The sequence below is a fragment of the Bufo gargarizans genome, chromosome 1, assembly GCF_014858855.1.
Source record: "Bufo gargarizans isolate SCDJY-AF-19 chromosome 1, ASM1485885v1, whole genome shotgun sequence".
Classification (NCBI taxonomy): domain Eukaryota; kingdom Metazoa; phylum Chordata; class Amphibia; order Anura; family Bufonidae; genus Bufo; species Bufo gargarizans.
The window spans coordinates 695,471,063-695,492,342 of record NC_058080.1 but is presented as its reverse complement, the minus strand read 5'-3'; the positions used below and the strand labels follow the sequence as shown (position 1 = coordinate 695,492,342).

Here is a 21,280-nt window from a genome sequence, read left to right as displayed (position 1 = left end):
GGGATCCATTGCTTCATTAATTGTAAAAATATTTTTTTTTCTATGATAGTTTTCACATTGTAAAAAAGCTATGTTCTTTATCTAGTAACGGCCAGTTCCTTAAAATACCCTCGTAATTATGAAATACCACAGACATCAACTGTCAGAGATATGTAATAAATATACATGAAGAAATACTGATATACTATATACTACATGGCTATATGATCATGTGCAGGGGTGTGATGTAATTTTCCACAGAATGCAATTCTACATTATGTAGATAAGATTAAACTGTAGCGAGCACACAGCTTATATAAAGACCCACAGATAAAAATAATATGTGTTCATCAGCCATGAAAGGCTTCCTCGTCCTGCTTCTCTCTGCAGCATGTCTGCTGGCCTCTGAAGGTAGGGATCAATATCTTTTTTATTTCCAATACATCTTATATTTGTACAGTTTGCTTTTGGCTAGGGTTTGTAGATAACAGGTGAGGTCAGAACGTTCGCTGTGGTGGTGCCCAGGAGGGAAGGAAAGCACAGGAATGGGGAGAGGTGAATATCTGAATGCTGAATGGGGTTTGGTTTTAGGCACCACCACAGAGAACGTCCTGGAATGTTTGGTCTGGGGTCTGTAAATAGATGGGCGTCAGTAAAAAAGAGGGGTCTGAAATCTGTAAATGGGGCTATGTAAACAGTTGACAATCTGTAAACATTTGAGTCCAGTCTAGGGTCTGTAAGAAGAGGGACCTGGCTTGGGCTCTGTTTAGAAGGGCAGGATATGTCTGGAACTTGTATACATGGGGAAGGGTTGATTGGGGTCTCTATACACTCATATTTAAAATTAAATGTAAAAAAATAAAAAACAAAAATAAATAAATGTGGTCCTTGCTTTTTATGAAGCTTTTGGTGCAGTTTAAGATTTTGAATCTCTTAGTTGACAGTACCATAGGTTTTCCATAAGTCCTATGTAGAGGCCACACCTGCACCAGGGCCACCTGGGAACACTTCAGAGCCAAGTGGTTTTGGGGGCTTATGGGGATCGACCAGGGGCGTAGCTAATGCCTCATGGGCCCTGGTGCAAGAGTTCAGCTTCGGGCCCCCCTTCCCTCAGTGCTTTGTGGCCAGGGGCAGGAAGCACAGGGCCTTCGTGCTGCCGAGGCAAAAATTGAAATGGCACCCCCTTGAGCCAGAGGTGTAACTTGACCAGCGTGCACTTTCTATAATACTGGTGTCTTCTCATGCACCACAAGAGTCTTTGGGCCCCCTCAGGCTCCTGGGCCCGGTAGCGACTGCTACCTCTGCACCCCCTATAGCTACACCCCTGGGATCGACCATGCAGGGCTTTCTAGGGCCAATTAGGCTAGGGACAGGGAGACTCCACCATTAGGGGTCTTCTCCTGGCTGAGGGTAGACCAGGGTTTCCTCAGGGACAAGGGACAGCCCCCCTGTGTACCGGTATCCCCGTTTACTAGCTACATTTTTTAAGGTCCCCCTGTGATTATGGTCTGTTGCGATTTTTTTCTTGTTTTCTTTTTTTTTTGCTTATATGGGTATCTTGAACCTACTGTAGCTAGCCTTATTTTCAGGTTATGAATCTTTCTTTTATCTACAGTATATACCAATAAAGTATTCGTTTTAAGGGTCCTTGATTTTGTAGTTAAGTAGTTTAATAATCTTTTGGGACACCACTTTATCAATTCTATATTACTATATACTCTTCAGCTTATGGGGATCTGTTCTATGCTAGTCACACCTCTTAATAAATTTGTCACATCGTCTACTGTTTTTGTGCCAGACAGTGAAATCTACTTCAGCTAGTAGGTGGTGTAGTTTTCAGTTCTACAAACCGGATTCCAAAAAAGTTGGGACACTAAACAAATTGTGAATAAAAACTGAATGCAATGATGTGGAGATGGCAAATGTCAATATTTTATTTGTAATAGAACGTAGATGACAGATCAAACGTTCAATCCGAGTAAATGTATCATTTTAAAGGAAAAATACGTTGATTCAAATTTTCACGGTGTCAACAAATCCCCAAAAAGTTGGGACAAGTAGCAATAAGAGGCTGGAAAAAGTAAATTTGAGCATAACGAAGAGCTGGAAGACCAATTAACACTAATTAGGTCAATTGGCAACATGATTGGGTATAAAAAGAGCTTCTCAGAGTGGCAGTGTCTCTCAGAAGCCAAGATGGGTAGAGGATCACCAATTCCCACAATGTTGCGGAGAAAGATCATCTGAAGATTCAGAGAATCTGAAACAATCTCTATGCGTTTTCACTGGGCCAGGGATCCTTTAAAATGGAGTGTGGCAAAATGGAAGACTGTTCTGTGGTCAGACGAGTCACGATTCGAAGTTATTTTTGGAAATCTGGGACGCCATGTCATCCGGACCAAAGAGGACAAGGACAACCCAAGTTGTTATCAACGCTCAGTTCAGAAGCCTGCATCTCTGATGGTATGGGGTTGCATGAGTGCGTGTGGCATGGGCAGCTTGCATGTCTGGAAAGGCACCATCAATGCAGAAAAATATATTCAGGTTCTAGAACAACATATGCTCCCATCCAGACGTCATCTCTTTCAGGGAAGACCCTGCATTTTTCAACAAGATAATGCCAGACCACATTCTGCATCAATCACAACATCATGGCTGCGTAGGAGAAGGATCCGGGTACTGAAATGGCCAGTCTGCAGTCCAGATCTTTCACCTATAGAGAACATTTGGCGCATCATAAAGAGGAAGGTGCAACAAAGAAGGCGCAAGACGATTGAACAGTTAGAGGCCTGTATTAGACAAGAATGGGAGAGCATTCCTATTTCTAAACTTGAGAAACTGGTCTCCTCGGTCCCCAGACGTCTGTTGAGTGTTGTAAGAAGAAGGGGAGATGCCACACAGTGGTGAAAATGGCCTTGTCCCAACTTTTTGGGGATTTGTTGACACCATGAAATTCTGATTCAACATATTTTTCCCTTAAAATGGTAAATTTTCTCAGTTTAAACTTTTGTTCCATGATTTATGTTCTATTCTGAATAAAATATTAGAAGTTGGCACCTCCACATCATTGCATTCAGTTTTTATTCACAATTTGTATAGTGTCCCAACTTTTTTGGAATCCGGTTTGTAACTTACGCCAGTTAAATCATTGTATATGTGCCAGGCCACTGTGCATCTTCTCTTTTTGCTAAGCCTTTTCCAGTGAGAAAATTGCAAAGGGTTTGTGCAAAATGCAAACATTTGCAACTCTATGCTGTAAAACTGCTGAATAAGTATTGTAAATGACCCCCATAGTGAAGACCATAATAATCAGAATCTTTCCACCCCCTAAGCTTGCCTGCTGCTGATGGTGGTCATGGTGGATTGGGATACCAATAAGAGACTGTCTAGCTTCGTGGTGTAAGAGATTATTTTTCCTAATTCCCAGGTAAAAGAGTGAAAATCATAAATGGAAATGAAACTACTCCTCACTCCAGACCCTACATGGCTTTGATAATATTTGAGACAGAAATTGATGAAATGATTTGCGGAGGAAGTTTGATAACACCAAACTGGATACTAACTGCAGGGCATTGTCAAAAGTAAGTATCCATATAGATCCAAAAGGGCAATTACCGTCACAGAGCTTCTATGGAAAATGGCCATTTTACTTTTTTTTGTCCTTTCAATTACTGCAGCTCAGCTCCTAATAAACTGAATAGGAGCTGAACTGCAGTACCTTGGCATGGCCGCTACACTTTGAATGGAGCTGTGCCTCTGGCACCATTCAAAGTGGTAGTTCCGGTGCTAGGGGCTGCAGGGAACAGCTGATCAGTGGTGGTGCAGGACCCCCACCGATCTGATATTGATGACCTATCCTGAGGATAGGGCACCAATATACAGTCATGTGAAAAAATTAGGACACCCTTTGAAAGCATGTGGTTTTTTGTAACATTTTTAATAAAAGGTTATTTCATCTCCGTTTCAACAATACAGAGAGATTAAAGTAATCCAACTAAACAAAGAAAGTCTTTTCAAGATCTTCTGTAAATGTCATTCTACAAAAATGCCTATTCTAACTGAGGAAAAAGATAGGACACCCTCACATGTATTCCCTCTTAAATTGGCTCAGATCTCACACAGGTATATCACACCAGGTGCACATAATTAGTAGATCGTTACTCTGCATGTTGAATGAGGCTTGCCCTATTTAAACCTCAGACATTTAGTTTGGTGTGCTCCTGACTGTTGAAGTGAGAGTGAGCACCATGGTGAGAGCAAAAGAGCTGTCAGAGGACTTCAGAAAAAAGATTGTAGCAGCCTATGAGTCTGGGAAGGGATTTAAAAAGATCTCAAAAGATTTTGAAATCAGCCATTCCACTGTCCGGAAGATAGTCTACAAGTGGAGGGCTTTCAAAACAACTGCCAACATGCCCAGGACTGGTCGCCCCAGCAAGTTCACCCCAAGAGCAGACCGCAAGATGCTAAAAGAGGTCTCCAAAAACCCTAAAGTGTCATCTCGAGAACTACAGCAGGCTCTGGCTACTGTTGATGTAGAAGTACATGCCTCTACAATCAGAAAGAGACTGTACAAGTTTAACTTGCATGGGAGGTGTGCAAGGAGGAAACCTTTGCTTTCCAAGAGAAACATCGAGGCCAGACTGACATTTGCCAGAGATAAAGTTGACAAAGACCAGGACTTCTGGAATAATGTTCTTTGGACAGATGAGTCCAAAATTGAATTATTTGGACACAACAGCAGAGGACATGTTTGGCGTAAACCAAACACAGCATTCCAAGAAAAGAACCTCATACCAACTGTGAAGCATGGAGGTGGAAGTGTCATGGTTTGGGGCTGCTTTGCTGCAGCAGGACCTGGTCAGCTCACCATCATAGAATCCACGATGAATTCTACTGTGTATCAGAAGGTGCTTGAAGAACATGTGAGACCATCAGTTAGAAAATTAAAGCTGAAGCGGAACTGGACCATGCAACATGACAATGACCCAAAACATACTAGTAAATCAACCAAAGATTGGCTGAAAAAGAAGAAATGGAGAGTCCTGGAATGGCCAAGTCAAAGTCCAGATTTGAATCCCATTGAGATGCTGTGGGGTGACTTGAAAAGGGCTGTACGTGCAAGAAACCCCTCAAACATCTCACAGCTGAAAAAGTTCTGCATTGAGGAGTGGGGTAAAATTTCCTCAGACCGATGTCGAAGACTGGTAGATGGCTACAAGAACCGTCTCACTGCAGTTATTTCAGCCAAAGGAGGTAACACTCGCTATTAGGGGCAAGGGTGTCCTATCTTTTTCCTCAGTTAGAATAGGCATTTTTGTAGAATGACATTTACAGAAGATCTTGAAAAGACTTTTCTTCAGTTTTCTTTGTTTAGTCGGATTACTTTAATCTCTCTGTATTGTTGAAACGGAGATGAAATAACCTTTTATTAAAAATGTTACAAAAAACCACATGCTTTCAAAGGGTGTCCTAATTTTTTCACATGACTGTATGTGGCCCAGAAGATACCTTTAAAGGGGTATTCTCATCTTACACATTTATGGCATATCCATAGGATACATGTGTCCTCATCTGTCCATTTCACATTAATAAGTACTTTTATCTATCTGCAGGCGAGGAAGTATAGCAACCGTTGTTCTTGGGGGTCATTCGAGAGAAGAATATGAAAAAGGGATTCAGAAGTTTTACATTTCCAGATCTGTCCAACACCCAAAATACAACAGCTCAACTTTAAAAAATGACCTCCGTTTGATCAGAGTAAGAATTAGTCCAAGGACTGTACAAATGGCAAGGGGGCATTTTTTCAATGTGGAGGAAAGGCTATGTAGATGTCAATACAGGGAAGGATTCTTTAGCTATAAAACTATGAAATGCCCGACCCCAAGAGGTAGCAATGGCAGATACTATGTCAGCATAGAAAGAAAGGCTAGACACTTATCTAATAGAAAATGGCATAAGGGGTAATATCAATTGTAAGGGGTTACACTCTCAGGCAGGGCGGCGATGACAGATTCTCGCTTTATTTATAACACTCCGGTAATACAGGCACCCCAGTTATAATTCACTGGGTAAGGTGAAGGTCAGCACCACAAAACATAAACCAAACCCAAAATAAACACCTGCCCGTCTGGGCTCTGGCTAATACAGTGAAGATCCTAGCTCACCTATTGAACACAGGTCACACCGAGAATTCGGCTTCTCTAGCCAGCTGCGCAGCCATCTTCCCAGACTTTCTCCAAGCATTACTCTCCCCAGACTGACAGCCTGGACTATGCTTTATTTACCCTTGATGATCTCAGCTGGGGATCCCTCAGGCTAGGGGAAAACCGGCCCCGGAAGGGGGTGGACTGGGGAGGTCCCTCTACCAAGCCTACCTTCCCCAGTCCAATAAAATCCAGCCCAAAAACTTAACAAAACTCTCTCAGCAACCTACACATTGCTGAGGTCATTTTAACCTTCTGGATTTTATTTACTTCACCCAGTTGAGGAAGCTGGGTGGGATATACACCCCTTTCAGGACTTTACCATACACTTTTCTGTTCACCTTACCACATATCCCCCCCCAGACCGGAGGTCTGGATATTTTTTGCCAACAAACAGTGTATCCTGGACAAAACATCTGCGTTCCCCTGTAATTTCCCCGGCCTATGTTCAACCTTGAAATTAAAATTTGGCGGGGAGAGAAACCACCTGGTCACTCTTGCGTTTTTCTCCCTGTTTTGTTTCATCCAAGTTAAAGGAGCGTGATATGTTACCAACAGAAATTTCCTACCCACCAAGTAATATTTAAAGGGGTTATCCGAGTTATTTTTTTGTTCTTTCTATGTTACTAACTAAGCAAATGTAACAGCTTTCCAATTAACTCACTTTATCTCCAGTGGCTGGTTTCTCAGATTTCACTGAGGGTCACATGACCTGTGATGTCAGCTTCTCTCCCTGCTCTTACAAGCCTGTAAACGAGTCACTGTGCTGGGCACCTCCCCCCCAGAGCCCATTTAATGGCTAGACACTCTCGTTCCACTATGGCATAATTTTTCTCTGCCTGGGTTAACTTCCTGCCTAGGTACATCACTGGGTGCTCCTCCCCATTTATCACCTGTGACAGGACCGCTCCCAAGCCTGTCTCAAATGCATCAGTCTGGACCAGAAACTCTTTTCTGAAATCCGGGGAAATGAGCACTGGCTGTTGACAGAGAGCGGACTTTAGGCTTTGAAAGGCCTTTTCTGCCTCTGGGGTCCACTTCACCATTACTGACTTAGGGTCTTTCGTTAAGTCAGTCAATGGTGCTGCCATCAAGTCAAAATCCGGTACGAACCGACGGTAGTATCCGGTTATGCCAAGGAAGGCCCTGACTTGTTTTTTTGTTAAGGGCCTAGGCCAGTCTTGTATCGCCTCTACTTTATTGATCTGGGGTTTAACCAGCCCTTTACCAATAATGTAGCGCAGATATATTGCTTCCTCTTGCACATTTCTCAGGGTTTATGGTTAGGCCAGCATCACTAATGGATTCTATAACAGCCTGTACCTTCCAGAGGTGCACTGCTCAACCCACAGGCAGACCTTGATGGTAGGAATGCTGTGTCCTCATGCCTGGGCTAAAACACCCTAACTTCCCTGAGATGGTGAAAAGGGGAAATAGGAGCAGCCTGCTCACACAGAACCTGTATGGGAGAGAAGATACCAACACAACTAAAACAGCAAACAACAAGAAAAGAAACCACACTTATCTTAACAGAGCTGGGGCAGAAAACCTTCCTTGCTTGCTTGCTTGCTTCCTAGGCCAGACTGATTTCTATAACCCGCTCAGAGCACTGGAATTGAGAGCCATTTAAACTAATGACCCCACCCAGTGCACCTGATGGGAGGCGGATCCAGCACGACTCCAAAACAAACACTAAAGACGTGCTGCTATTCTGGCCGACCTCCGCACATAGTCAGAGCCAGGCATGACAGTACCCCCCCTTCTACAGGTGACCTTCGGACACCCCGGACCAACCTTATCCGGATGGGATCTATGAAAAGTCCTCACCAGTCGGCTGGCACTGACATCCCGTGCAGGAACCCACATCCTCTCCTCAGGGCCGTATCCCCTCCAGTGTACCAGATACTGAATGGAACCCCGAAGAACTCTAGAGTCGAGAACCCTGGAGATCTTGAACTCCAAATTTCCATCGACCAGAACAGAAGGAGGAGGCAATGGCGATGGTTCCACCGGTTTCACGTATTTTTTCAGTAAAGACCTGTGGAACACATCATGAATCCTCCAAGTTTGCGGAAGATCCAGCTGAAACGCTACTGGGTTGATCACTGCAGATATTTTGTACGGACCGATAAATCTTGGACCCAGTTTCCAAGATGGCACTCTCAACTTAATATTTTTAGTGGACAACCATACCAGATCACCCACACACAGGTCCGGACCAGTCACATGTCTCTTGTCAGCCATTCGCTTATACCTCTCACCCATCTTCTCTAAATTCCCTTGGATCTTCCGCCAGATGGAAGACAAGGCAGAAGAAAATCTCTCCTCCTCTGGCATCCCAGAGGAACCAGTCCCAGAAAAGGTACCAAACTGAGGATGAAAGCCGTATGTGCCGAAAAACGGCGACTTACCCGTGGACTCCTGCCTACGGTTATTCAAAGCAAATTCTGCTAGAGACAAGAATGACGACCAGTCCTCCTGATTCTCAGCCACAAAGCACCTCAAGTAGGTCTCAAGGTTTTGATTAGTATACTCTGTCTGTCCATTCAACTGCAGATGAAAAGCCAAAGAGAATGAAAGTTGAATGCCAAGCCGAGAGCAGAACGCCCTCCAAAACCTGGAGACAAACTGCGTGCCCCTATCGGAGACCACATCCGAAGGAATACCATGCAATTTCACAATATTATCCACAAAAATCTGCGCAAGGGTCTTGGCGTTAGGCAGACTAGATAAAGATATAAAGTGAGCCATTTTACTGAAACGGTCAACTACCACCAAAATTACTGTTCTCCCGGAGGAACTCCGTAGATCCGTAATAAAGTCCATAGACAAGTGCGTCCAGGGACAAGACGGAATAGACAATGGAAGAGGTGAACCAGCCGGTCGAGTATGAGCAACCTTTGACCGAGCACAGGTTTCACAAGCTGCCACGTAATCCTCAATGATCTTACATAACTCGGGCCACCAGAACCTCCGGGACACAAGATCAAAGGTGGACTTACCACCAGGATGCCCAGCAAGGACACTATCGTGATGTTCCTTAAATACCTTGTATCGCAGGCCCTCAGGAACAAACAACCTCCCTGGGGGACAAGAACCAGGAGCCCCCTCCTGGGCTCCCAACACCTCCATCTCCAATTCGGGGTACAGAGCGGAGACAACCACCCCATCCGCCAAAATCGGAGCAGGATCCTCTGAATCACCTCCCCCAGGAAAGCTGCGAGACAAGGCATCTGCCTTGACGTTCTTAACCCCTGGGCGAAAGGTAACCACAAAATTGAACCTGGTAAAAAACAGTGACCATCTGGCCTGTCTAGGGTTCAGACGCTTGGCAGACTGCAAGTAAGCCAAATTCTTATGGTCTGTATATACCGTAACGGGGTGAGACGCCCCCTCCAACCAGTGACGCCATTCCTCAAAGGCCAACTTGATAGCCAGCAACTCTCTATCTCCCACATCATAATTCCTCTCGGCGACCGAGAGCTTCTTGGAGAAAAAAGCACACAGGACCCATTTGCCAGGAGATGAACCCTGCAACAGTACCGCTCCAACCCCCACTTCAGATGCATCAACCTCCACGATGAATGGCTGAGACACATGGGGCTGCACCAGAATGGGAGCAGACGCAAAACGCTCCTTAATAGCCGAAAAGGCCTGTAATGCCTCATCCGACCAGACAGAGACGTCAGCGCCCTTCTTAGTCATATCCGTGAAAAGTTTTACAATGATGGAATAGTTTGAAATAAATTTCCTATAATAATTAGTAAACCCCAAGAACCGCATCAAAGCTTTCTGATTCTCTGGTCGGTCCCATTGCAGAACCGCCCGGACCTTTTCGGGGTCCATACGAAAACCAGAGTCAGAAAGCAGATATCCCAAGAACGGAAGCTCCTGCACCGAAAATAAACATTTCTCCAATTTAGAATATAATTTATTCTCCTGAAGGATCGTCAAAACCTGTCTCACATGATCCTGATGGGTCTTCAGATCAGGAGAATAAATTAAAATGTCATCAAAGTAAACCACCACGAACCTCCCCACCAGGTGATGAAAAATATCATTGACGAATCGCTGAAATACTGCTAGCGCATTCGTCAACCCAAAAGGCATAACCAGATTCTCAAAATGACCCTTGTGCGTATTGAAGGCCGTTTTCCACTCATCCCCCTCCTTGATCCTGATCAGGTTGTAGGCCCCCCTCAAATCCAACTTGGAGAACACCTTTGCTCCCACAATCTGATCAAAAAGGTCAGAAATCAAAGGCAGGGGATATGGATCCCGGACCGTAATACGGTTCAATTCCCGGAAATCCAAACACGGTCTCAGCGATCCATCCTTTTTCTTTACAAAGAACAAGCCTACTGCCACCGGAGACTTAGATGGCCTAATATGACCTTTTGCCAAACTCTCTGCGATATACTTTCGCATGACCTCTCTTTCGGGTTGAGAAAGGTTGTAAAGCCGAGATTTTGGCAATTTAGCCCCAGGGATGAGATTAACTGGACAATCATAGTCTCAATGAGGGGGTAATTCCTGAGCCCCACCCTCCGAAAAGACATCCGCAAAATCCGAGAGATACTGAGGTAAAATCGTAGTGGACACCCCAGAGATAGGTGTGCCAAGACAATTATCCGAACAAAACTCACTCCAACCAATGATTTGTCTTGCTTGCCAATCTATAATTGGGTTATGTTTAATTAACCATGGCAACCCCAAAACTATAGGATTTGGCAAATCCTTCATGACAAAACAAGAAATAATTTCAACATGTGCATCACCCACCCTCAAGTGAATACCATGAACAATGTGAGTAAGACTCCTATGAGAAAGAGGGGAAGAATCAATAGCAAAAACTCGAATCTCATTTTCTAAAGTGCAAGTACTTAGTCCTAGATTTTGAAGAAAAAGAGAGTCAATTAGGTTTACCCCAGCACCACAATCAAGGAATACTACAACAAAAAAAATTATTGACTCTAGCGCCACCACAGCTGGAAGGAGAAAAAGGGAACTGCAGGGAGCTTGCATACCTGCCTGCTCCACCACACCATTCACGCTACCAAGTGACAGGGAAGTTTTTTTTTTCTTTCTTTTTCACTTCCACCTGCGGTTTAACATAACGACAAGCAAAAATAAAATGACCACTCTTTCCACAATAGTAACACAGTTTGTGCAATTTCCTAAAGTCTCTACTATTAGAATGGCAAGAAACCTGACCCAGCTGCATGGGTTCCTCCGCTATCCCAGAGTTACCTGTAACATCACCCGGGGAGGTAGTAGAGACGAAACCACTCGCAGAAGGGATCCCTTGCGCGGAGGGAGCCCTACACCTTTCTCTGATACGTCTATCTAACCGTACTGCTAAAGACATGGCATTCTCCAAAGAGTCTGAGTATTCATGAAAAGCAAAGGCATCCTTCAATCTCTCAGATAACCCTTGATAAAACTGACTACGTAACGCAGGATCATTCCACTCTGATTCCGTAGCCCATCTCCTAAACTCAACACAGTAAGCCTCTGCAGTATGTTCACCCTGAAATAAATTACGTAACCTTGATTCTGCCATCGAGACCCGATCTGGGTCATCGTAGATTAATCCCAGAGCCTTAAAAAATTCCTCCACCGACCGGAGGGCCCGAGAACCGGGTGGCAGAGAAAAAGCCCAGGATTGCGCGTCCCCTTTAAGCAGAGAAATGATTATTCCTATCCTCTGGCTCTCATCACCTGACGACTCAATTTGCAGGATTCTCTAAAACGGATAAAGTAATCCGTACCCCCTGAAAATCGATTAGGAAGAGCCACTTTAGACTCCCCACAAATTTGACCTGCACCTGATGCCAGAGCATTCTGACACCGTGTGACCGAACCACGTAGCTCCGCAACCTTTAGGGATAGCCCCTGCATGCGGTCAACTAACGCTTCAATTGACGCCATCACAAAACCGCTGAGTAATGACAGACAAAGTCTGGCGGGTTATAATGTCACGGCGGACAAGCACTCAGACACACAGAAAAAACAACAACCAGGCTCTGAGCGAGAAGCAGGGGAAGGGTCACCTCCTAGCTAATCCCTGACCTCTCTCCCTGCACTGCTCAGCCCACAGGCAGACCTTGGTAATAGGAATGCTGTGTCCTCGTGCCTGGGCTAATACACCCTAACTTCCCTGAGATGGTGAAAAGGGGAAATAGGAGCAGCCTGCTCGCACAGAAACTGGATGGCAGAGAAGATACCAACACAACTAAAACAGCAAACAACAAGAACAGAAACCACACTTATCTTAACAGAGCTGGGACAGAAAACCTTCCTTGCTTGCTTGCTTCCTAGGCCAGACTGATTTCTATAACCCGCTCAGAGCACTGGAATTGAGAGCCATTTAAACTAATGACCCCACCCAGTGCACCTGATGGGAGGCAGATCCAGCATGACTCCAAAACAAACACTAAAGACGTGCTGCTATTCTGGCCGACCTCCGCACATAGTCAGAGCCGGGCATGACATTAGGCTTCGGGATTAAGACAATAGGGCTTGACCACTCACGGGTTGATTCCTCAATGACCCCTAACTCAAGCATGCGCCTGACCTCAGAGGATACCGCTTTTCTGCGTGCTTCTGGTATCCTGTAGGGCTTTAGATTCAGCTTACTGTGGGGCTCAGTTTTCACGGAATGTTTTATCAGCTGGGTATGGCCTGGTAGGTCAGAAAATCTTCCTCTATTTTTCTGTAGAAACTCCTTTACAGCTTGTTTCTGGGGTACTGACAATGCCTCACTAATTTTTACCGGAGGAATTGGTGGTGACACCTCCTTACTCATGGTCGGTGCGGCCACCAACGACTCCCGATCTTTCCATGGCTTGAGCAGATTTACGTGGTAAATCTGGTAGGGTCTTCTACTTCCTTTTTGGTGCACCTTTTAGTTCACCTCACCCACTTTTTCCACAACCTTGTAGGGACCCTGCCACTTTGTCATAAACTTACTTTCTACAGTGGGAACTAGAATCAGGACCCTGTCCCCGGGATTAAAGTCCCTTACCTTGGCAGACTTGTTATAGATTCTGCTTTGAGCCTCCTGAGCTCTTTGCAGATGTTTTTTAACAATGGGCATCACGGTCGCTATCCTGTCTTGCATGTCAGCCACATGTTCGATGACGCTCTTATAGGGAGTAGCCTCAGCCTCCCAGGTTTCTTTAGCTACATCGAGTAAACCCCTCAGGTGATGGCCATATAGTAACTCAAATGGTGAGAACCCTGTAGAAGCCTGAGGCACCTCCCTAATAGAGAACGTAAGGTATGGTAGGAGGCAGTCCCAGTCCCGACCATCCTTTTCTACCACTTTTTTTTAACATCTGTTTCAGGGTCTTGTTAAACCTCTCGACCAACCCATCTGTCTGTGGGTGGTACACCGTGGTACGTATCTGGGTGATTTTGAACAACTTGCACAACTCTTTCGTGACCTTCGACATAAAGGGGGTACCCTGGTCTGTGAGAATTTCTTTAGGGATTCCCATGCGGGAGAACATGAAAAATAATTCCCTGGCAATATTTTTGGACGCCATGTTTCGTAAGGGTACCGCTTCCGGGATATACTGGTGTCCCCTAGCTGACTTAACAGTGGGACCCACCAAGTCCATGGTAATTCTTTCAAAAGGTACTTCAATGATGGGAAGAGGCACCAAGGGACTCTGGAAATGTGAGGTCAGGGCACTTATCTGGCAGGTGGGGCAGGACTCGCAGTATATTTCCACTTCCTTGTATACTCCAGGCAGAAAAATCTTTGTAGTACCCTCTCCTGTGTTTTGCTAACACCCAAATGACCCCCAAGTACGTGGTTATGTGCGAGATCTAGTACCATACGTGTATAGGGTTTTGGCACCAGAAGCTGCTCCACAATTTCATTGTTGCATTTATTAACTCGATGCAGCATGTTTCCATTCATGGCAAAATACGGAAATTTCTGGTCAGCTTCTGGTACCTGTGGTACACCATCTATCACAGTAACATTTCCATGAGCACTCATGAGAGTGGGGTCTCTCAATTGCTCTGTACCAAAGTTACCCCAAGACACCCCTAAATCCAACATATTTTCCCTAGTTGGGGAAGCTTCATCTTCGCCAGCTAACACCTGCAACGGAAAATTGTCATTATCAGGTACGTCACATAACCCCACATTTTCATCAGACATTTCAGTTAACATGACATCTTCATTTTGCACCTTATTCGACACCATTGTTTTCAATGGTCTCTTCCTTTAAACCATTGGATTCAATGGGCCCCTCATAGCAATGATTATTTAAAGGAGAAGGCACAGATTCTGCAGGAATGTTTCTCTTCTCCAACAACTTCCAAAACAAGGGGAAGTCCCGGCCCAATATCATATCATGCATAAGTCTTTTTACGACGCTGACTTCATAGGATACAGTCCCAGCCAGAAGCTGGCATGTACTAATGTGACCAGACTACCGGAGTCCAACAGAGCCCTGACGGAGCAGTCATTTATCACCAGGGTACACATCTGCGGCTCAGTCTCTAGTCCTGGGGAGGCTGCACACACTGCCACCGCACACAGCGACTGTCTCCGGCTCCCGGCACACTCCATGGGCTCTGAGGTCAGAGGGCAATAGGTAGCAATGTGTCCCCACTCACGGCACCTCCAGCACTGGAGCGCCCCCGGGTCTCCTAGGTGAGAAGGTCTCTCCGGGTCCGAACTGCCCGGAAAACTCAGCTTTATGCCCACGCCCAACCCCTAGAGCCTTAATCCCTCTTACACCCTTCCACACACCCCCAACAGCAGGAACTCTCTTATCCACAGATGACATGGATCGGGCACTCCGGGGAGGTGTTGGTGCGGTAGGGACATCACGGAGGTAGTCCTCAGTCACCAGGAACCTTTCCACAAGGTTTACGAGCTGATCCGCAGTTTTGGGGTCTCCATGTCCAACCCACCGTTGCCGCTCCGCTGGGAGGGCTCTGAAGTAGTGATCCACCATTACTTTCTCCACGATCTGGTCTGGTGTAGAAGTCTCAGGTTCCAGCCACTTCCGTACAAGATGGAGGAGGTCAAACATCTGAGATTGGGCAGGCTTATCCATGGTGTAGCTCCACATGTGGACCCTCCAGGCACGAACCGCCGGTGTAACACCCAAACGAGCCAGGATCTCCATTTTTAATTTGACATAGTCCCAGACATCCTGCTCCCTCAAGTCATAGTAGGCCTTTTGTGGTTCGCCGGACAAAAAGGGCGCAAGGACCTTTGCCCACTCTGCTACTGGCAGCCTTTCTCTTTCCACTACCCTCTCAAATACGGTGAGGTAGGCCTCGATATCATCATCAAGTGTCAGTTTTTGTAAGACCCGCTGCACAGCCCTCCTCACATTCAAAGTCTCTGGGGGGCTTACCGCCACACGCGGGGTTGGAGCTAAAACAGTCTCTCTCAATAGAGCAATCTGCTCCATCAGTAAACGATTGGTCTCCTCGTGTCTCTTTTTATCCTCAGCATGTCTTTTTCTGTCCTTTAGATTGGCCTGTAAAAACATCTTCATCATTTCCTCCATGGTATTTGATGAACTTTGCAAAGCTGCAGCAGCTTTCACCCAGGACATCAACTGTCACACCATTGCCCTTAGCAACCAGCTATTGTCTTTTTTCAGCAGGGATGCCTGACCGCATCCGACACCAATTGTAAGGGGTTACACTCTCAGGCAGGGCGGCGATGACAGATTCTCTTGCAGACCACAGGGCTAAAGTCCAAATGTTGCTTTATTTATGACACTCCAGCAATACAGGCACACCAGTTATAATTGACTGGGTAAGGTGAAGGTCCAGCACCACAAAACATAAACCAAACTCAAAATAAACACCTGCCCGTCTGGGCTCTGGCTAATACAGTGAAGATCCTAGCTCACCTATTGAACACAGGTCACACAGAGAATTCGGCTTTTCTAGCCAGCAGCGCAACCATCTTCCCAGACATTTTCCAGGCATTACTCTCCCCAGACTGAGAGCCTGGACTGTGCTTTATTTCCCCTTGACCAGGGCCGGACTGTCCATAGGGCAGACCGGGCATTTGCCCGGTGGGCCGGGCCGAACACAATCAGCTTAGCGTTAGCCTGATTGTGTTGCCGGGTGAGTTTTTTTTATTTTTTTATTAATGTGGCAGCAGCCGGGAAGGAGTGGAGATGAGCGCTTCCATTGTGGAAGCGCTCATCTCCATTATTATCTGTATCGCCGTCCTCAGGACAGCGATACAGATGAATGGAGCAGGGGAGAGGAGTCTCCCTTGCCCATTCCTCTGATAGGCTACAATCACTAGGCCTGTAGCCTATCAGAGGCCGGTGCAGGCGGAGCGATGACATCATCGTGCGCGCCGTACAGCGTGGGACACAGGCCGGAAGAGGCCTGCATCGCATCACTGACAGCAGCATGGAGGTAAGTATATGAGTTTATTGTTTTCATTATTTAATTTTATACTATACTGTGGCAAGAAGGGGGGTGGGGCCCTATATACTGGCACAATATAGGGGGGGCTCGGCACTATAGAGAAGAGGGGAAGCACTATGGGGCCCTATATACTGACACAATATGGGGGGGACACTATGCAGAAGAGGGGAAGCACTATGGGGCCCTATATACTGGCACAATATTGGGGGGTCGGCACTATGGAGAAAAGGGGAAGCACTATGGGGCCATATATACTGGCACAATATGGGAGGCCTATATACTGGCACAATATGGTGGGGCACTATGGAGAAGAGGGGAAGCACTATGGGGCCCTATATACTGGCACAACATGGGGGAACACTATGGAGAATAGGGGAATCACTATGGGGCCCTATATACTGGCACAATATGGGGGGCACTATGGGGCCCTATATACTGGCACAATATGGGGGGGACACTATGCAGAAGAGGGGAAGCACTATGGGGCCCTATATACTGGCACAATATGGGGGGGCACTATGGAGAAGAGGGGAAGCACTATGGGGCCCTATATGCTGGCACAATACAGGGGCACTATGGAGAAGAGGGGAAGCACTATGGGGTCCTTATATACTGGCACCTTATGGGGGGGCACTATGGAGAAGATGGGAAGGAGCACTATGGGGGCATCTACTGGGGGCCCTATATACTGGCACGCATTATAGGTGGGCACTATGGAGAAGTGGGGGACAAGAGCACTATGAGAGCATTATATAGGGGCATTTAATACTGGCACCCATTTTGATGCCACTATGGAGAAGGGAGGAAAGGAGCATTATGGGGGTATCTATGTGGGGCAGTCTATAGGGGCATTTTATAGTGCCACATTATGGAGGGCACTATGGAGATGGGGAAGGAACACTATGGGGGCATCTTCTGGGGGGAGGATATAGGAGTATTTTATACTGGCCCAAATTATAAGGTCCCTATGGGCACCTAAGCTCAACAGGGGGCACTGTTTTTTGTAGTGGCACACAGTACGTGTCATTGGAACACATGAGGGCACTCTGTGGACATTGGCTCTACTGGGGGCACTAAGAGGAGGTATTTCTTTTTTTACTGCCACACAACGGGGCATTTTTTGTACTGGTGCACATTATAAGGGGGGGGGGGTCCTACTGTCACACATTATAAAGAGAATTATTACTATCGGGGCATTATGGTGGGCTTTATTACAACTAGGGGACTATGGGAGCATTATTACTTGTGGGACACAATTACTGTTGGGGGCACTATTACTACTAAATGCACTCTGGCAAATAAATAATTACTATTGTTGGGACTTTGGGAGCACCATTACTTTGGGGGCACCCTGGCACAGCATCAGCTTAGCACAGTTCTTTTTGCAGTATAGTTTTGGGGAGCACAGCTTCTCAGTATTGGGGGTGCATGATGGGATGTTAATTGGAGGCTGATGGAAAAGTAGGAAACTAAGATGTCTGTCAAACTCTGCAGAGACGTGAGATGGCTGAAAGAAATGATTACGGTGGTCTGGTCTGAATGGAGAAGATGAAGAAAGAGAACATCTACATCAGAGGAGACGTCACTGGATATAAGAGGTATGGGGCGCTGTATTAGGCTACTTTCACATCTGCGTTAGTGATCCTGGCAGGCTGTTCCAGCTGAGAATTCACTGGATCCGGCACTGCTGGATGCAGACAGAATGCCCGCCAGCCCCATTAACTATAATGGGGTACGGCAGAGATCCGGACACAATCTGGGAAAAATGCAGAGAATCAGCGGGACATAAACCGCTGCATGCTGTGCTTTGTGTCCAGTCGATTCCTTGCATTTTCTGCCAGATTAGGTGGCCGGATCGTACTAAGACCCCTAATGTCAGCTGGGGACCCCCAAAGAAGCTTGTGTGTTGGCTGAAGCCTTCCTATCTTACTGGTGGCTGGCCCTGCCCCTCGATTGTGCTTCTGGTTTTGGCTCCGCCCCTAGACTGCAAGGGGGTGTGGCCTGTTGGGGGTCATGTGATTGGGCTGCTCAGTCAAAAATGCCTGGGGCTATTTTTTGTCCCATTCCGGCCCTGCCCTTGACGATCCCAGCTAGAGATCCCTCAGGCTAGGGGAAAACATGCCCCGGAATGGGGTGGACTGGGGAGGTCCCTCTACCAATCCTACCTTCTCCCAGTCCAATAAAATCTAGCCCATACACTTAACAAAACTGTCTCAGCAACCTACACATTGCTGAGACCATTTTAAACTTCTGGATTTTATTTACCTCACCCAGTTGAGGAAGCTGGGTGGGATATACACCCCTTCCAGGACTTTACCATATACTTTTCTGTTCACCTTGCCACACAATCTAACAATTTTGTATAATAAATCTCAGAAAGGTCGAATTAGATGGACATGTGTCTTACTTCTAGTTATGTAACTCTGTATCTGTAGGTCATAGGTCTAGATTTATGTTCAATTGAACATTTATGTTCAAGAGAACATAAATATAAGATGAGGCCCGACAACTGACCTACTTATTCTTACCCTAGACATCACATAGGGGGTTGTCACCAAATCAGAAGAGAAGAGGAAATTATGAAATGGATGCTGGAGAGCTAAGGCACAGGAAAGGTTGTAGCCCGTGCCTTGTGCAGCATGGCACAGGCAGCGTATAAACACCAGCCCCCTGAAGGAAGGGTAGAAGTGATTGGTTGGCAGTCACATTACAATATCTACAGAAAGCAACCTAGAGGCGATTCAGTGATAATAGCAGACTGCGCAGATCCTTTCAGATTTGGAGTTGTCATCCTGGGCATTCTTGGGTTGCTGCTATGCAATGGACTGGGTCTTTTCTGCCTAAAAATTTACAATCCAAAAACCCACAAAAGAAAGCAGACATGATTGCAGGTGACAATTCACATGGGAAGGTATTCACTAAAGTTGCTGTTTCTAATGAAAGTTCTTCTAGAAGCCTAGGCTACGACCTAGACAATACATTTTCTGCCTCTTCAGAACATTTCGTGATCAAAAAGGACCACACATGCCACCACTTAACCATACAAAGTTCTCTATATTTCAGATGTTACATTTTTCACATTGTAATATTTTCCATCATTTTTATTGTAGTTGAGAGGTAAAGCGAGGCTGGGGAAAAATATTAAATTGCTCCCTTTACCAGAAAAATTTGAGCACATAGAAGAAGGAACAGTCTGTGAAACAGCCGGATGGGGACGGACAGAAAACAAAGTTGAAGCTCAATCTCTGCGAGAAGTAAATATCACCATTCTAAACCGAGAAAAATGTCAGAAACATTGGAGTAATAGAGTTGAAATAACCAACAATGTAATATGTACCAAAGTGGGTCCAAAGGGACAAGACACCTGCATAGTAAGTATCGGCTCTGTCTGCATTACTTCTTGATATTTTTCATATTTTTGCACTGCAAACATTAGACACATGGCCCTGCAGATTAGTGAGACTGTTCCTTGAGGTGGCCTTTAGATAGCTGTTCCTCCTGCCCTTCGCCCCCGAAACACAAGGTAGAGTGTGCATATCTAGGAAGAGGAAAGTAAACCGCTGCCAGACGCATCTGGTGGTGAAAGCAAAGGATCAGTATGTTGAAACTCAACATGCTTAATCCTTCTTTCATATGACATATGATGTCAATTGAGAGTTGGGAGGTCTCCGAAGTCAGCAGATTCAACCAACATACATTGAATGTGTACAGCCAGCTTTAGATATCATATGAGATTAAAGATTAGTCTTTGTCCTGCTCTCTTCCCCCAGAAACAATGCCACTTTTGTCCATACACCTTAGTATAATCTACGGCAAAGGCATGAGATTACAGGACCAAGAGCGATGCCCAGATCTGTCAATCAAAGTCAGGAGGGAGCGGCAATAAGTACAGAATGTAGGAGCTCTCCAGGAGAAGACCATAATGGTGCATGCCCTGAGTTTCTTCACATGGACCATTGCTGGTGTGAACAGCAGTATTAACTTGTATGGGTCCATGTACTATCAGCACATGGATATCCACAGATAGAAAACCATCCCAATCAGGTCAAAAATACATTTCTGTGAAATGTACCATAACAAAAAAGCGATTAATCCAGCTTCTTATTTTACAGGGAGACTCGGGTGGTCCGTTAATTTGCAATGGTGCATTCACTGGAGTCACTTCATTTGGGGAAAATGTGTGTGGACGACCTAACGATGCATCTATCTTCACCCGCCTGACTGAGGAATACGTGAGCTGGATAAAGAGCACAATCGCTGCACACATCTAGCGTCATTAACAGCAATAAAGCTATTTGCATAGATTATATTCTGTGGTAATCGCCGATCTCCATTCAGTGTTATTTCCTAAATCAGAGTACAGGGTGACAGCACAAAACATAGCAATCCTCTAAAAATAATCATGTGATTGGCGCATAAAGCAGGATATCCGCAGTGCATATTTTGTAATGTCCTAAGTGCCAAAATTCTTTTGTTTTTACTGTCTAATGTCAATATACTATGGATGAAGCAATTGATGTATAATATGATGGCTATAATATACTTATATACTGCATGGCTCATTTCACATTCATCTCATCGCCAGTCTGTCAAGGTTTCCAACACTTGGGTGTACTGTAGAGTGAAGGTCTGAGGCACAAAAAATGTAAGGAGAGAAAACGCTAATG

At 45.6% G+C, this 21,280-nt stretch overlaps 1 protein-coding gene across 1 annotated transcript; it reads left to right on the top strand.

Annotated features, from left to right (window-relative positions):
* The first annotated feature begins 243 nt into the window (after positions 1–243).
* Positions 244–21,168, top strand: LOC122936378 (granzyme A-like). The gene is made up of 5 exons (XM_044292563.1): positions 244–390; positions 3,407–3,560; positions 5,592–5,736; positions 19,724–19,984; positions 20,726–21,168. Exons 1-5 carry the CDS (start codon positions 321–323, stop codon positions 20,882–20,884), a joined length of 789 nt encoding a protein of 262 aa, XP_044148498.1. The 5' UTR covers positions 244–320; the 3' UTR covers positions 20,885–21,168.
* The last annotated feature ends 112 nt before the right edge of the window (positions 21,169–21,280 follow it).

What these genes read in the sequence shown, in the direction of transcription:
- LOC122936378 (XM_044292563.1), top strand. Translation starts at nt 321, where the DNA reads ATGTGTTCATCAGCCATGAAAGGCTTCCTCGTCCTGCTTCTCTCTGCA. An exon ending in ATGTCTGCTGGCCTCTGAAG is followed by an intron (nt 391 to 3,406) that starts GTAGGGATCAAT and finishes CCTAATTCCCAG; the next exon opens with GTAAAAGAGTGAAAATCATA. An exon ending in ATGACCTCCGTTTGATCAGA is followed by an intron (nt 5,737 to 19,723) that starts GTAAGAATTAGT and finishes TTTTTATTGTAG; the next exon opens with TTGAGAGGTAAAGCGAGGCT.